At 38.9% G+C, this 18,783-nt stretch overlaps 1 protein-coding gene across 7 annotated transcripts in view; it reads right to left on the bottom strand.

The window, feature by feature from the left end:
• The window catches only part of diaph2 (diaphanous-related formin 2), a 288,518-nt gene that overhangs the window by 166,059 nt on the left and 103,676 nt on the right, over positions 1-18,783 (bottom strand). For all 7 annotated transcript variants that reach the window (XM_046849151.1, XM_046849150.1, XM_046849156.1 and 4 more), the window contains one exon: positions 7,697-7,795. In XM_046849151.1, coding sequence (XP_046705107.1) covers positions 7,697-7,795 — 99 coding nt within the window. The remainder of the gene's footprint in view (positions 1-7,696; positions 7,796-18,783) is intronic.

Genomic DNA, 18,783 nt, shown 5'->3' with positions numbered 1-18,783 from the left:
CTTGCTGTTGATTTATATTCCACGCTAGGGAAGCAAAACATATAAGGAGAACAGTACAGTAAAAAGACAATGGATCAGCAGGTGCAAGAGGAACGCACGGGATCAAACATGGAAGCTGAAAGGGAAAGAGGAAAAGAAAAGGCATTTTCAGAGGTTAGTTCAAAATGCTCGCTATCTTCCTCCAAGTCTTCAGTTGCTAGTGCTGCTGCAAAAGCTAGAGCCTCAGCGAGCTGCACGTGCCAAGATGGCGTTCTCAAAAGGCAGCTTGAAATGAAAACGGAAAAAGCAAGGCTAGATCAGGAAAGAGCTACTGTAGAAGCAAGACTGGAAGCATTAGAACTAGAAAAGGAAGCTGCAGCTGCTCTGGCAGAAGCAGAAGTTTTAGAGACAGCAGTGGCAGCAATGGAATGTAATGACAATCGCAGTGAAAAAAGCACAATATCATCACATGTGGTTTCATTGAGAACAAAGGACTATGTAAAACATCAGACTCAGATGAGCTCGAACCTTCTACACTACCCTGAATGTCTCTTCATTAGCCTGTGCACAAGAATTGACCCCACGCTTGATCGATAAACCTCAGAGCAAGGGTGCTGCGTATGATGGCGTCACAGATACAGTTCAGGAGCGGAGCAGGTTGAGCGATACAGAATGTCTACAGAGCACAAGATTTCTAGAAGCTCCATACAATCTGCCTCATTTCATCCCAACTTCTGCATTTAAGTCATCCCCTCAAGATCCTGCAACAAATATGCATGCAGTTCGTTCAGATACACAGCATCAATCTCAAAGCCAAGCCACACATATGTTAGACTTTGCTAAATTCATAGCACGTGAGAGCTAGTCACCACTGGGCTCACCAAGTTTGATGATAATCCAGAAAACTTCAGAGCCTGGGAGTCTTCATTTGTTGATGCCACACAAGACCTGCAGCTCTCAGCTAGTGAAGAGTTAGATCTGTTGGTTAAGTGGCTGGGGAAGGAATCGTCGGATCATGTGAGGAGGATTCGAGCAGTGTATGTTACAAACTCACAAGCTGCTCTACGGCTGTCTTGGATGAGACTGCATGAATGCTATGCCACCCCGGAAGTGATTGAAAGTGCCTTATTTAGGCGCCTGGACAATTTTCCACGTCTACATCCGAGGGACAATTTGAAACTCAGGGAGCTTGCAGACCTGCTAATGGAAGTACTTGCAGCAAAAGAAGATGCATATTTACCTGGATTGTCTTACCTTGATACCCCTTGCGGTATTAATCCTATAGTGGAGAAGTTACCAGCGAATTTACAGGAAAAATGGCTGTTTGCTGGCTCACGCTTCAAGGAAGAAAGAAAGGTCAGTTTCCCTCCATTCTCGTTCTTCACTCATTTTATTTGCAGTGAAGCTAAAGCACGGAATGATCCTAGTTTTAAGCTTTCAAACAGTAGCGACGCAGGTGTGCGAAACGAAAGACCCTTCTATAAACATGGCGCAAGCAGAACCCATGTGTCAGTGCATAAGACAGATGTTTCTAAAAATGATGTGTCTGATCCAGTTAGCTTGAACGAAACTGTTAAGAGAGACTGGACGAAGCACTGCCCGTTTCACAACAAATCACATCCTCTGTGGAAATGTAGAGCCTTCAGAAAAAGGTCGTTGTTGGAGCGCAAGAACCTCCTGAAAGAACATAAGAGGTGTTTCAGGTGTTGCTCTCCCAATCATGCTGCCAGAGAATGTTTCGCAGTCCTCAAATGTGCTGAGTGTGATTCAGATAGACATTGTACAGTCATGCATCCAGACATGGCCGCACCTCCCTTCCCACCTTCAATGCAAGAACCAGACACAGAACAACAGTATGTCACTACACCTGAGATAACCTCAAGATGTACAGAAGTTTGTGGAGAAAGTGCTCCAATGCGATCCTGTGCAAAAATGTGCTTGGTGCGTGTATTTCCTCGAGAGCAACCGGAACGAGCCATCAAGATGTATGCCATCATTGACGATCAGAGCAACCGCTCACTGGCCAAAGCAGAATTCTTTCGACTCTTTGGGATCCAAGGTGACCCCTCTCCGTATTTGTTGAGAACATGTGCTGGTTCCATGGAAACGTTTGGAAGAAAAGCGATTGGCTTCCAAGTAGAGACCTTGAATGGTAAGACATGTCTTGATCTGCCAACACTGATTGAGTGTAATGAGATAATGAGTAACAGATCTGAAATACCCACTCCAGAAGTCGCTCTTGCTCATCCACATTTGAAATCTGTGGCACAGTTTATCCCAAAGCTAGATCCCGATGCTCAGATCTTAGTATTGCTGGGAAGAGACATAATCCGGGTACACAAGGTGAGACAACAAATCAACGGGCCTCACAATGCACCTTTTGCACAAAGGTTAGACTTAGGCTGGGTGATAGTAGGTGATGTCTGCATTGACAGAGCTCATAAGCTGAGGGTCTTTAAAACTAACATCCTGGACAATAGCCGCCCATCACTTCTCACTCCATGCCAGAGCCACATCAATGTAAAGGAGAAATTGTGCCATGGCGGGGAGCATAAGTCTGTTGTTTTTCCTTATAATTTGAGGAACGCTACTCATGATGTGCAAGCAGAAGACAAACTTGGGTTGAAGGTGTTTGACAGAACTAAAAATGATAACAAACTTGCCATGTCCTTTGAGGATGAGATTTTTTTAAAGATCATGCAAGCAGAGTTCTACCAAAATGAGCAGAAAAGCTGGGTTGCTCCTTTGCCATTCAGGTCACCCAGACCATTACTCCCAAATAATCGGGAACAAGCTTTGTCTCGCCTAAATTCTTTGCGGCGCACGCTAAGTAAAAACCTTGAGATGAAAGAACAGTTTTCTGCCTTCATGGAGGAACTTTTCCAGAACCACCATGCAGAAAAAGCACCACCTATAGACGAGGATGAAGAATGCTGGTATTTACCCATCTTCGGCGTGTATCATCCTCAAAAACCAGGAAAAATACGGGTGGTATTTGATTCCAGCGCACAGCACCAAGGTATTTCTTTGAACAATGTGCTCCTCTCAGGCCCTGACTTAAACAACCTGCTGTTAGGTGTGCTAATACGGTTCAGGAAAGATCGCATTGCAATTATGGCGGATATCCAACAAATGTTCTATGGATTCCTGGTGAAAGAGGAACATAGAAACTATTTGAGATTCCTCTGGTACAGCGACAGCGACTTGAGCAAGGAGGTGGTAGACTACCGTATGAGGGTACATGTTTTTGGAAACAGCCCTTCTCCGTCAGTGGCTATATATGGCCTACGGTTGGCTGCACAGCAAGGTGAACAACAGTATGGAACTGACACTTCACACTTTGTTAACAGGCACTTCTATGTGGACGACGGCCTCATGTCCTTTCCAACAGAAGCCGAAGCAATCGACCTGCTCAAGCGCACACAGGAATCGCTTTCCAAGTCAAATATTAAGCTCCACAAGATAGTGTCAAATAGTATCAAAGTCATGCAAGCCTTCCCACCGGAAGATCTTGCTTCTGGTCTCCAAGATCTAAATTTTGGAAATGAGAGTTGGCCTGCACAGAGAAGCCTAGGTTTGTATTGGGATATGAAAACAGATACTTTCACCTTCAGAGTTGCAGGAATGGAAAACCTCACTTCAAAATCTAAGTAACCTTCACATCTCACGCACATACTTACACCATTCGCTTTCGAACACTTCATACACGGAGTTGTGTGTCTTTTCAGATGCCTCAAACTGGGCTATAGGGGCAGTAGCATACCTCAGAGCTCTGAACAATGAAGGTGAGATCAAAGTGGGATTTGTGATGGGCAAAGCAAAGCTGTCACCTCATCCTGAGCCTTCAATCCCTCGCCTGGAGCTTTGCGGCGCAGTGCTGGCTGTAGAGCTAGCTGAACACATTCTTGATGAGCTAGACCACAAGCCGAATGCAGTGAAATTCTATTGTGACAGCAAAGTGGTCCTAGGATATATTTACAATCAGTCCAGACGCTTCTTTGTTTATGTGCACAACCGGGTTCAGCGTATACGGCAGTCGACCTTTCCAGAGCAGTGGAGGTATGTGCCTACAGTTCAGAATCCAGCTGACCTGGCAACGAGATCAGTAGTTCCATCAAAGCTGAATGACACCATATGGTTCAAAGGACCCAAGTTCCTCTACCATCCGCCCCAAGAGCAGCAGTGCGAGTCCTTCGAACTGGTTAATCCGGAAACAGACGCAGAAGTCAGACCTTGTATAACCAGCTTCATCACTCGAGTTGGAGGAAGTCTATTTTCAGAACGGTTTCAACACTTTTCTACCTGGGAATCTCTGCAGAGAGCAATTTCTTTTCTGATTCATCAGGCACGTTCTCACAAGACAAGTTCCCTCAGCACATCACATGCATGTAAAGGATGGCATCAGTGCAGTAACATACGCACACCTGAAGAGCAGACAGCAGCAAAGAGACTAATACTTCTGCACACGCAGAAAGAACTATATCCAGAGGAATATACTGCACTGCAGAGAAATGAACAAGTTTCACATTCAAGTGCACTATGGAATCTTGACCCCTACATTGATGACGGTCTTTTGAGGGTTGGAGGACGCTTGAAACATGCTCCAGTCAGGTCAGAGGTAAAGAATCCAGTCATCCTCCCAAAGCAATGTCATGTTGCTAAGCTGTTGGTGAGATATTACCACTCTAAAGTGTACCATCAAGGGAGAAAGTTCACAGAAGGAGCAATCCGACTGGCTGGCTTGTGGATTGTTGGGGGGAAAAGACTGATAAACTCTATCCTTCATTGTTGTGTTCTATGCCGCAGACTCAGAGGAAAGCAGGAAGTTCAAAAGATGGCAGATCTTCCTCCTGAGCGCCTCAGTACATCTCCTCCATTCACATACGTAGGGTTAGATGTTTTTGGTCCATGGACAGTGGTCACTCGACGCACCAGAGGCGGTGTAGTAGAAAATAAAAGGTGGGCTATACTCTTCACATGTATGAGTACACGAGCAGTACACATAGAGGTCATAGAGTCTATGAACACTGCCAGTTGCATCAATGCGCTGCGAAGGTTTTTTGCTGTGAGGGGACCAGCAAAACAGCTTAGATCAGACAGAGGAACCAACTTTATTGGAGCAAGTCAAGAACTGGGCATGCAACCAGCAAAAGAAAAACAGACAAATCTTCTGAAATACCTCCATGAGAATGGCTGTACTTGGGAATTTAATCCTCCACACGCTTCCCACATGGGTGGAGCATGGGAACGCATGATTGGTGTAACCCGCAGGATTCTAGATGGTATGCTGTTGCAGAAGAAACACACTCACTTAACTCATGAGGTACTTTGCACTCTGATGGCAGAGGTGTCCGCAATCATAAATGCTAGACCTTTGGTTCCTGTCTCAGTAGATCCGTATTCCCCATGCATACTCACTCCAGCAACACTCTTAACACAGAAACCTGGAGTACCTGTTCCATTAGAGAGCTACACTGAAAAAGACCTCTTGAAATGTCAGTGGAAGCGAGTGCAGGCATTGGCTAACGAATTCTGGAGCCGATGGAGAAAAGAATACATCAGTACACTCCAACCTCGACGCAAATGGCATGAGATTCACCGAAATTTGCATCCTGGAGATATTGTGCTGCTAAAGCAAATCCAGTTACCAAGGAACGACTGGCCATTGGGGTTAATCACATCTGTCTTTCCAAGCAATGACGGGAAGGTTCGCAAAGTGGAGGTTAGGACAACCTCAGGTGGTAACGTGAAATTATTCTTAAGGCCCATTTCTGATGTGATCTTACTGCTAGCCAAGGAAGACTAAGTAGATTAACCACAAACTGTTATAATGGCATTAATAATGCCAGGCGGGGAGTGTTCTGCCTCCGTTAGAGGCTGTGTGCATTTCTAATGTGTATTTAAATTTATTAATATTATATTTTTCATGAACCTTTAATGTTCTATATAAGTTTCATTTTTGCCTGCCACTACTGTGTAAGTCTTAATCTGAGGACTCTTATTTTGTGAACCGTGAGCCAGGTAATAGGAAATCGGAAGCAATGAACACATGGCGCAGCAAGTGCATGGCATGTCACGTATTAATTGATCCTTCTTCTGAATCCTATCAAAAGCATTGTCTGTAAGTTTATTTAATAATTAATCTGTATACGGTTTGCTGATAACACTAAGTTTATTATTTTCATTATTGATTTTCTATACATTTCTTTCCTTTCATTTACAGTTTTACTCGGTTCAATGGCCGCTAAGTTTGTTTGTGTAAACCGCACATGGGACTAATAAAGGAGCAAGGTGCTTGTTTCCTGGCTCTTGAACAGAGTTTGGCTTGCTGTTGATTTATATTCCACGCCAGGAAAGCAAAACATATAAGGAGAACAGTACAATATTACTCAAATCACTGTGTGTTTATTCTGGATTCAGTGTGTCTTCTATATATACAGTGCCATTCCTTTTCCTCTTTATTTTTTCTTCTCTCAACAATGTACATTAATTCTGGACTGGACGCAATAATATGGACAGTTATCAAAACCTAACTGGGTTAGGCTTAGATATCTAAACAACACTGGTACTGTACAGCAGTGGTCCCCAACCCCCGGGCTGCCACCGGTCCGTGGGTCAATTGGTACCAGGCCGCACAGAAAGAATACATATCTTACATTATTTACGTTTTATTTATTATCTGATTCTGAACGTTTTTTTTTTTTTTTTTTTTGGAAAATTACAGTATTCTCTCAGCCACATCTGTCCATGACTCACTCTTGACGCATGTCATGATGCTTGCCTAGGTCACATGTCTTACCTCCATCCGCTACCTTCTTAAAGCTGCTGCCCCAGCCGCTAACACATTAGCTAACCATCCAGTAATACATTACCGCTAAATTGAAACCCCCGAACTAGCAAAATGAACAAAAAACAACAACACAGTGGATTCATGTTTATTATTATATTTAGAAAATACCAGTTTTTATGCTGGTTGTATCATTTTATTTTGTTGTATATATCCACCACACCTTATAAGGCCGGTCCATGAAAATATTGTCCGACATTATATCGGTCCGTGGCGCAAAAAAGGTTGGGGACCACTGCTGTACAGTATATACATTATCTCACAAATGTGAGTAAACCCCTCACGTTTCAGCAACCATTTTAGTATATTTTCTCAAGGGACAATACTATAGAAATGAAACTGATATATTTTATAGTAGTCAATGTGCAGCTTGTATAGCAGTATAGATTTACTGTCCTCAGAAAATATTTCAACATACAGGCATTACTGTCAAAATGGCCTTGTGCAGGTCTAACAATCTTGTCCCTGAAGTCCTTTGACAGCTCTTTGGTCTTGCCCATGGTGGTGGAGAGGTTTGAATAGAAGAGGTTGATTCTGTGGCTGGTGTCTTTCATACACATAAGTTGATATTAGGACATTCCTAAAGGGACAAGACTAATTTGGGTCTGTAGGAGTCAATTTGTTAATTTGCTAATTTGGTAAGGGATCAAAAACTTATTTCACTCCCTCAAATACAAATTCATTTATAACCTTTCTTTATTGTTTTTTATGGGGTTATTTTTATATTTTGTCTCTCTCTATTAAAATAAATTTCATTTCTTTGTAAGGGGGGGGTAATCAGCAGGAATCAAAATCAGCAGGAGATTAAATAATTATTTCCCCCACTGTATGTTTCATCTGAGACAATGCCAAGTAATAATGAGAACTTACACAGATTCTGGGCCGTTTTCGCATCCAGGATTCGCAGTTCTTTTGCTTTTTTCTTAAATTGTATCTTCCTGTTATCCACTTCCTCCACTTCCTTTTGCACTAAGAGAAAAAGAAAAGACAGACAAGAATCATTGGTACTGTCATAAGCATTTGTGACAAGTAGCCCCTTTATGTATACTGTATAATAGTCATCATTGTATACAAGTATACTGAATTATTGTAATATGTAATTCTGAATCATTGTCACCAAGTGCACATTTTTTTATATATATTTGACATGTCTATGCAGTCAAAGCACAAGGCTTTGGCACAATGGTTTGACTACAAGATAATAGTTAAAGATTTTGGCACACCTGAATCAATTATACGTTAACCTTTTAGAATTAGCGACTTATTAGACCCATCTTGTACGATCTGAACAAGACAGGTGGCAGAATCTATGCCACAAAGAATTGCGGTTTATAAAATTTTAAGTAGAAATGTGTAACTAACTGGTTTTGTTCATCTTTATCTCTGCCGTCTTCAATGCCCTTGCTGCTATTGTCTGTTTGTATACGCAAAATTTGTATTCCCTTGTTCAGTACTTACACAAACTGTTATGAGTGATACATCGATAGCTTATAAGTACTTTTTTGTCACTTGGCTAAATGTGCATCTTATTGCTCCGAAAAGTATTGGTTGATGTATGTGTATGTCCTGTGAATTAAAAACATAAGTAAAAGGAGAAAATAGTATTGATAAAGGATAATAATAGGAATAATAATGACATCACAAGTATATGATACATACAGCAAACTCTATTATTTACCACACTAAACCATTTTAGATTAGAGGGGATCTCTATATCTAGAAAGACAGGTTTTTTTTGAAGTAATCAAACCCAGGACCATATATTTATTTTTCCCACATCAGACAACTATTGCTCTGCAACATACTATGCCACTGTTCATACAACCATGAACTGCCTTAATATACAGTTTTTTACAACCATTGAGTGCCAGGCATGTAAGTGTCTCTGTCTGAGGAGATGGAGAGCAAGAAAAAGATTACTTTTCCTTCCCCTAGTTATTTGGACATTGTTCACACATTTCTGACAGAATATAAGCAAAGAACAAGACAGAAGATATGTAAACAAACACGCACTTTCAAATCTATATCTCCATGTCAGGTGCTGTTGAGTGAATGCAGACTAACATGGATAAATTTACTTAATATTTTGCGGCAGTATGTGTCCTATCTTCCATGCAGTAAATAGCATTGTTGTCATTGTCACTTGAATATGATCCTCCTAGCAAGCACTGTTGTGTTGTGAGCTAAGCAATGGAAGTAGTATATTTTCAGTTGAGGAATATAGCAAAGGCCAAAATAACAGCTTGGTCTAAAATTAAAGGATTAAAGTACTTTCTCTCTCTCTCTCTCTCTCTCTCTCTCTCTCTCTCTCTCTCTCATATAAGCACCAACATTTCTTGTTTCTCCACATTAAACACTTCACACATCTTGATTGAGGAAAACGTTCCTGAACAACAGTTAATAGTGTGTCACTAGGAGAAGAGAAAACATGAAAAATGACATTCTGCCTTCTGACATTTATCTTCTGTATGATCTGCACATCAGATTGAAATGATCTTAAATAAACATCATTATTGCGTTCCAAAGCTATAAGAGATTTACTCAAGCTCAATGACAGACTTATGACATCTGAACATGCATCATGATAGTGGTAGAAAAGAACAGTGCTGGGCAGTATTTCTATATGTTTCTATAGCAAACAGTGCCTCCTACACACTCTCCTCAAAGATTCAGCCACATCTGAACCATTCACCATGCCCCTACTTTGGTATGCAGGATTATAAGGCATGACAGGACCTGCTGCTACACTGGCCTAAAGGACTGGACTTTGGCTACATGGCCTTTTTCTGATTTTCCCGACAACAACACATCTTTACACTGGCTTGCCACCACTCATTTTGTAATGGCAGTACACATTGAAGGCCAACAAGAACAATGGTTAAAGGGGAAAAACAACTGATCTGATTAAACTGACTGTACTTATCTGAATTAGGAACATGCAAATAATTACATTTATGATCATCTAAATAATATCTAGGCATTTTAGATTGTATACACTGGAAATTGTAAACTTTACCCTAAACTCAGAATGCCCAGATTGGCCTTTGGGAATATTCAGGAGAAATTCCTGATGAGCAGTAATACAATGATCATAACATGATGGACCCAATAAATAAATATGACCATAGGCATCATAGAAATGTGATTCACCTCATTAAATCTATGCATCCAACAATGTTAAAATATATAAACAGCATGCTAGTTACATAAATGCATTCTTTCATGCTTGCATGATTACTAGGAATCTGCACTTGTGAATTGACCCATTGCTCTGACACAAAATAGTGACATGCATTATTTGTTATACAGCCACTTTTATTATATTGTGTTTTTTTTACCTCATCAGTAGCTTTTAAATTACACCAGCCCCATTGCACAATAATTTATAATGCCTGAAAAATTACTTCAAAACATCAAAGGGAATAGAGAGGTGTTCATTTGAGTATGACTGTGTGTACGTGTTTGTGTGCTTGTGTGTGTGCGTTGTGGTGGACATCAGACCTGTCTTTGGGAATTGAGTCTGACATCTCAAGGAGGAAATTATTACATAACTGATTGTGTGGGTCAAAATTCTTCGCTACATTTTGCCAAATGGCAAGTGGGTGAAGAGTTTGTGGGTGGGGTAAAATGATAAAGTAAAAAGAGACTCTGATGCTGTCAAAAAGTGATGCAGGTGCTCAGAATACTCTTGGTAGACTCTCTGTAGAATATGGTTAGAATGGTAGGTGAGATAGGGGCTTTTTACAATCTTCACAAAAAAAAAGAAATAAAGATGTTTCTGAGCTGCTTTGCTATGAGGCTAATAGTGAGGGACCAGGTGACAATCTCTGCTAGGTGAGCAAAGAGGAATTTGGTGATCTCTATGATATCCTTGGAGAAGTCTTAAATGTTCAGTGGAGAGTGGCCGCTCCCCTGAAGTCAGCATTTTTGCTGATATGACCCACCACTGTCGTATCATCTGAAAACTTGATGTTGTGATGATGTGATTCAAGCTGTTCATTGTTACACAGTCACAAATCAGTAGAAGGAGCATCAGTGAACTGAGCACACAGCTCTGAGGGCCCAATTGCTCAGCATGATGGTTTTAAATAGTTAGACTGACTGAGATCCCAAAGCCAGGAAGTCCAGGACAGAGGTGGAAAGTACAGCTTCATTAGTAATAAAAGGTTTTCAGTCTTTTCACAAATTAGCTAAAAAAAAAAAATAAAAAAAAACATACATGCTAATACTGTTTAGTGCTAGCACCCTGCTGATAACAAATTATTCATTATGAAAATGCTAACAATGTCCCCTTAAAATGACATAGTGGCTCTTTTTTTACTTTAATGTTTTTAATATTGGCTAGTGTCATATTGTTTTGAATTATTTTATAAATTGTTCACAAATATGCTTGTGTTATTGAGGTTTAACGGACTTGCTCAGGGGCCAGTGACTCAGGGGTGTTAGGATTTAAATTCAAATCAAATCAAATTTTATTTGTCACATACACATACATACAGGGTACGACATGCAGTGAAATGCTTTTTACGAAGGTCCAGCATGAGGAAATAGGATGGGGAGAAAAATAAAACAAAGAAAAAGAAGGCAAATAAATAAAGTATAAAAACTATATAAAATGTAAGAATATATAAAGATATATATGAGATATATTTGAGAGAGAAAAAAAATAATTCGCAACTTTTCGATCCAAAGTTCAACACATGTTGAATACAACATGACATCATTCATTCAATTTGTATTAATGTTCCAAAGATTCTATGTAGAAACCATGATTTGTTTTATGTGATCCTGAAAACTTATATATTTTAAATTTTAACTAACTAATATATACTTTAAATTTTGATTAATGATTATTATTTTTTGATCCACGACCACTATACCTTTGACAGAAAATTAATCCCATAGACATGCTTTACTATGTTAGTACACTTTAATTTGTAAAGGTATTCCTTTTAATTACAAACAACTAGTTTAAGGTTTATATCACATTACTAGCACTAAACAGGAGAGGTGACCCAGCCCCCCAACTCCCCGACCCCATAATAAAGTATCATTTACATTGAGTACATTTTAAATTACCTACTTTTTACTTTTACATTTGTATACATTTTAAGACACATAATTGTGCTTGTAATTACCGTTTTTTTCGGACTATAAGCCGCTACTTTTTTCCCACGTTTTGAACCCCGCGTCTTAAACAACGAAGTGGCTTATTTATGAATCTTTCCTGGGTTTTTCCCTGTTTCACAAACTTCAAGCCAACTACAACGGAAACGAAAAAACGCACCTCACCTGTGTTCTGAGCTGCACGGCATTGGGAGGAAAAAAGTTTTTTTTAAACGCATGATGACGCCAAAAGGAAAAGTTGTGAAAAGAAGGAGGAAGACAGTGAACAATGACTTTATTGGTAGGCTACTGTTTAGATACAAGCCGTTGTAGCGCGTTGAGTCTGGGTGAAGGGAGAGCTCACTAACTCCAGTTACAACAGAAATCATATAAGCACAGACAGGTTTCCAAAACTCGTGCTTTTTTATTTTTCTTGGCAACAGCGTTACGGGTTAGACAAAGAAACGTAGAAATGAGCATCAGAAAATAATAAGGACATATTCCTCGGTCTTGCACACATGCAGTAATACCGGAAAATGCGGCAGCAGGCTATTCCCAAAATGCCGCTCTGCTCTTAAAGGAGCCACAACTTATTTCACTCATGTAACAGGCACTGACGTTATAGACAGGTGCAGCTTATTTATGATTAAAATAAAAATCTTTGTCAAATTCAGTGGGTGTGGCTTATATATGGGTGCGCTTTATAGTCTGGAAATTACGGTAAGTAAAATGTCTTCAAATTAATAATACTATTACATTGATAGTAGTATTATGAATATGTTAATACTTTTTCCAACTCTGATCTAGGATCCAGCTAAATCCAAATGTGAAGTGAGTGTACTTTTATACCTCAATTATCAAACACCTTTGAAAGCAACTGGCAGCATAACTGAAAATACTAGGCTTTACAACTGATACATTTTTGTTGCAATTCATTCTGGAAGTGACTGAATATTTTTCTAAATATATAAATCAAGACTGTTGAGTACAATCTCACTATAAAAAAATAAAGCCTTTTCATACTAGGCCCTAAACTCTTAACTGCTCAATTATTTAAATTAGATAACCAGTCGTCTAGAGAAGAGCATATGCCAAATGCTATAAGTGTACATTTTAATCTAAATAGCAGCTATAACTTACATCCAGTCCTAAAAATATATTTGTTTGGTGTTGTTTTCACACCATTCTGTGAAAAATCCCAATCGGCTGTTTCTGAACCCCCATTCTGCCACAAACAGCCCTACCACTGTAAAAGTCAGTGATTTCAAATTTTTAGAACGCTTGATCTAAGAATTTACTGAAGCTCTTTACCAATATCTACATGCATTGCACTGATGCATTATGAAAGGCTTATTAATATTTAAAGGAATTATCAATTTCTCAAAGATCCTTAATAAATAAGTCAGGGAATGTACACTACACTAAGTTCATCAGTCATCAAAAGCACAATCACAATCAACAGGCCCTTAACCCTCCCCTGCTCAGTTGTAGTCTGCCAAATGCCGTAAATGTAAATCACAAAATGTGTTGTGGGTTGATTGGGTGACCTGGGTAGGTGTCAGACTGTCAGATTTGTTTTCCCAGTTTGGCCCTAGCTCTCAAAGAACAGGTAGACTTCATTATCATTCCACCAATAATTTCAGAACATTTATTCAGACCTTTTCGAAAACTGTCTTAAAAACTTTCTCTGCAGACAATCACCAACTCAAACAGACTCACCCCATCTTTAGAGACCTTCTCCTGGAAACCTTGGCACCTGTCCATTCAGTTAATATTCTGCTCAAGAACCAACCAACAGCACTGCACCCCCAAGATATGCACACATATTAAGTGCTGTAGTGGGACTCCATTTTCCAATATTTGGCATTTAATTTTCAAAGTAGGCCACAGAAGGACTTTAATTCACTGCCAATTTCCATCTGATTGAAAATAGGAAGTGGATAAACGTCAGCCTGTCCTCTAAGCAGGGGGTCTTCGCTATTACTATTATTGTTATTGAGTGATTCTAAATGGCATAATATTTCAATATTAAAATATATAATTATTAATATAATAATTCTAATTAAAATATCATGAAGTGTACAGGCTTTACCTGTATGGCTTCACCTGTATGGAAAACACCAAAATCTCCCAATAACTGTACTAAATATTTTCTCAAATATTACTGCACTAATGCCTAAATGAAGTACATGAGTCTACAGATCTTTTCAAATATGACATCTAAACCAAAAGCACAGTAAGTATTTGTACTTGTCATACAACCGCAATTGCAAAAAAAGTTTTGTAACATGTAAGAAGAAACAAAATGCATATTTGCATACATCATAAACATGCACAGACCAGGCATAACATTATGACATTATAACATTACGACCAGTGAATTGAATAATACTGATTATCTCATCATGGCACCTGCTAGTGGGATATACATTGGGTCAAATAACTATTTGATACACTGCCGATTTTTCAAGTTTTCCCACTTACAAGAACGGAGAAAAGTGTAATTTTGATCGTAGGTACACCTCAACTGTGAAAGAATCTAATTTTAAAAAATCCAGAAAATCACATTGTATGATTTTTAAATAATTCATTTCCATTTGATTGCATGAAATAATATTTAATACAATAGAAAAATAGAACTTCATATTTGGTACAGAAACCTTTGTTTACAATTACAGAGGTCAGATATTTCCTGTAGTTCTTGAAAAAGGCAGAAAAAGGGAGACCAAACACAATATTAGACATGGTCATAATTTTATGACTGATTGGTGGCCATAATGTTATGCCTGTCCATGTGAATTTACAATAGAACATCGAAAACATACAACATTTTTAAAAAGAAGGAATGTACCATTTTGAGGAAAAAATGTTATTTTAAATATGATGGCTGTGACATCATATTTGTGGTTGTTTTTTTTTTGTCTCAACTTCGAAGTCCAAGAGGCCAAGTGCTGAACTGGCCTGCCTACTGTCCAGACCTTTCACCAAAGCTCCAACTAGTTTCCTCAGTTCCCAGATGTATATGATAAAATAAAGCATGCTACACAGTGGGAAACATTGCTGTGTCCCAATTTTTTTTGAAAGGTGTTGTGGCATCAAATTCAATATTACCTTATTTTTTTCCTTAAAATTTTACATTTGCTAATTTAAATTATTTTTTTGCATGTTCTATTTGAACAAAATGAGGGTTTGAGATTTGCAAATCATTGTAACATTTTACATAGAATTTCAACTTTATTAAAATTGGGTTTTTATATGACTGAAAAAACCTACAGTTTGATGGTCTCTATCTCACGAGCAAAGTGGTTGTAAAAAGCCCACACGCCATTCTATATAAATATTAAGCCCTTTTGTTCAGTCAGGAAGTGTAATATGTTGTTTACCTTAAGCCATGTTGTGTGAAATATAATCACAATGGTGAGTTACTAAAATAAAATCAGGCTTTGTTCTACTTAAACTTACTCAGCTAAAAAGAGTAATTACAAACAGTAGATCAGTGAGCAGCTGCTGCCTGCTCCTTCAGGTACGGTTGAGGTGGAAGGTGCCTCAGAAGTGCCAGACCCACACACCAGTTTAATATAACTATCTAACTCTGAACAGTGCATTTATGTGCCATGATACCAATAACTGAGAAAATATTTAAAGTTATTTTATCGCATACCTTATTAATTGCTTGCGCGAAACCTATTTAAGAATTTAATGAACACAATATGACCATAAGTTTTTTTTTTTTTCTTTAATACTGATCCAGTTAATTGTACTCTCTTCCAGAAACAATCTCACTAAGAAATGTAGCTTTCTGATACCTTTCTGCCTTCCTTGCATCAAATAGACAAATGGTTTTCAGTTAATCCAGATCAAGCAAATATAAGGCTTATGGTATACAAGCCTCAGGATTGGTCTTTAAAAAAGGCAAGTGGTAGTGAATTAGGAAGTAGTAATCATTACAATGTGTGAAGTATGCTACATAATTTTTTCGTTGTCCACCTGTTGCATTGAAATTGGAAGAGCTAAAACTTTTCTTAACATGGCAAAAATACCTTTGAGGACATTTCTTTACCCTCACTTGAGTTTAAAAACAGAATTCATGTGTGCACAAAGGCTCACCCGATGAGTCAAGGAATCAATAAAAAACAAACAAAAACACTCCAACAGCAAAGCAATAATGAGAAAAAAAAGAGAGCAGATTAGATATATTCACACATCAATTTAGTGTAGGATGAACACTTTCTGAGTCAGTGACCTTGAACCCTTTTTGGGCACTGGAGCAGTTCCTCATAAACATTATTGCATTCATATATATATATATATATATATATATATATATATATATATATATACACACAGTGGAACCTGGTTATGTCGATGTCCTAGGGGGTTGCCAAAAATGTGCACTAACTAACAGCAGAGATTCACCAGTATACAATACAACACCTGTAGCATCTATAAGGCTTGATTTTTCCGCCACTTTCGCGAGTTCTTCTGCGGCTGCACAGTGCCGATCGACATAACTGACGTTAAATGGCAAATTTTTCCCCCCTTGTGCTCGAGATATTAGGGTTCGGTGTAACATAACCATTAAAAAATGCTTAGACAAAGCGAGAATTTGGCGGTTCCACTTCAAAAACGTCGACTTAATAGGGTTGTCGAGTTTACCGAGGTTGAGATAAGTGGGTTCCACTCTATATATAAATAAAATAAATATATATATTTATGTACTTTGGTCCGGTGAGTGTGTGTGTGTGTTTAAATGTGAGAGATTTTTTAGTTGGTAGGAAAGTGGTAAATATACACTTACAAATCAAAGCCCTCTGAAAGTCACCCCTGCTGAACATGCCATATGTTTATATACTTCATTACTCATTATGTCTTACTGATTTCATCTAAACACTGCTTGACAATGGAAAAAAGAAAATTCTTACATTGCATATTATTTACAATTCCAAGAAAGACTGAAAACGAAGAGCTTTGGAGTTTACCGTAAAACAGCAATCTATTGGTAATAAATTTATAGAAAAGCATAAAGGCAACAATATTCATAGAAAGATAGACAGACAGACATACCGTAATTTCCGGACTATAAAGCGCACCCATATATAAGCTGCACCCACTGAATTTTACAAATATTAAAATTTTTTAAATAAATAAGCTGCACCTGTCTACACTAATGAACTTTACACAGGCTTTAACGAAAGACAAATTACACACGGTGTAACTGGTGAAATATGTTGCGCTTCCTTTAGGAGCATAGCGGTATTTTGGGAATAGCATGCCACTGCATTTTTCCGGTATTGCTGCGTGTGTTCAAGACAAGGATTATGTCCTTATTATTTTCTGATGCTTATTTCTAAGTTTCTTTGACTAACCCGTAACACTGTTGCCAAGAAAAATAAAAAAGCACGAGTTTTGGAAACCTATCTGTGCTTATGATTTCTGTTGCAAATGGAGTTAGCGAGCTCTCCCTTCACCAGGACTCAACGCGTTACAACGGCTTGTATCTAAACAGTAGCCGACCAAGAAAGTCATTGTTCACGGTCTTCCTCCTTCCTTTCCCAACTATTTCTCTCAAGAGTTTATCTTTTGGCATCGTCATGCGTTTAAAAATCACCCGATGGAAGTTTTTTCTCCCGAAGCCGTGCAGCTCAGAACACAGGTGAGGTACGTTTTTTTCGTTTCCGTTCGGAAATTTCATTGGTCTAATGTTATGGGGTTCAGTTTTTTTGGCTTGAAGTTTGTGAAACCGGGAAAAACCCAGGAAAAATTCATAAATTAGCCGCTTCATTGTTTAAGCCGCGGGGTTCAAAACGTGGGAAAAAAGTAGCAGCTTATAGTCCGAAAAATACGGTACTTTATTGATCCCGTGAGTGAAATTATTGCGATACAGCAGCAGTGAGTTACACAAACACTTGTATGTGTGTATAGGTGGGGGGTGGTCTAAATGTCATTAAAGTATTTGTGATTTATATAAATTGATACAATATTGCAGATGATGGTACAGTGCATCTGGCAATTCAAAAGAAAGAAAAGAAAAAGAAATAAAATGTGCAAATTGTCAGTGTATGTATGTGTGTGTGAAGTGAATGAATAATGGGGTATGTATATAAGCTACTATTATCATCTGTTACATAGAGGTGAGTGATTGTACAGTGCAATGGCAAATGGTAGGAATGATTTCCTGAACCTTTCTTTGTGACAGCGAAGCTTAATCAGTCTGTTGGAGATTGAACTCTGCTGCCTCTGTATGGGATCATGTAGTGGGTGAGATGAATTTTCCATAATTGACAAGTGTTTGTTCAGTGACCTGTTGTCCCTCACTGTCTCCAATCTCCAGTTTATGTCCGATTATGTATTCAGCCTTGCAGATGATTTTATTGATTTTTCCTGCATCTTTGGCACTGATTCTGCTCCCCCAGCAGACCACAGCACTATAAAGGGAACTTGCCACAACAGACTGATAAAAGATTCCCAGCATCCTGCTGCATACATTAAAGGATAGGAGCTTCCTCAGGAAATAATGTCTGCTCATCCCCTTCTTTTACACAGCGTCGGTGTTGGTCCTCCAGTCCAATTGAAGTGAACACATAAGTACTTGTAGTTGTCTACAACCCCAACCTCCTCACCCATGATGGTGACAGGTTTAATCACAGTTTTACACTTCCTAAAGTCCACTACCATCTCCTTAGTTTTCATGATGTTCAGGAGCAGATGGTTCCTTTGTGCACCACTCTACAAAGCTATTCAGAAGTCCTCTATACTTCTCCATACTTGTAGTCCTCGGTACTACACAGGATGTTTTCCATAGCAACAGTATTCTTTCCTGCATCAGACTCAGGTTGAAGATGTATTGCAGA

Source organism: Silurus meridionalis, chromosome 5 (assembly GCF_014805685.1).
Source record: "Silurus meridionalis isolate SWU-2019-XX chromosome 5, ASM1480568v1, whole genome shotgun sequence".
NCBI classification, from domain to species: domain Eukaryota; kingdom Metazoa; phylum Chordata; class Actinopteri; order Siluriformes; family Siluridae; genus Silurus; species Silurus meridionalis.
Note: the sequence above shows the minus strand (reverse complement) of the source record. Positions and strands in the feature narration are given on the sequence as shown.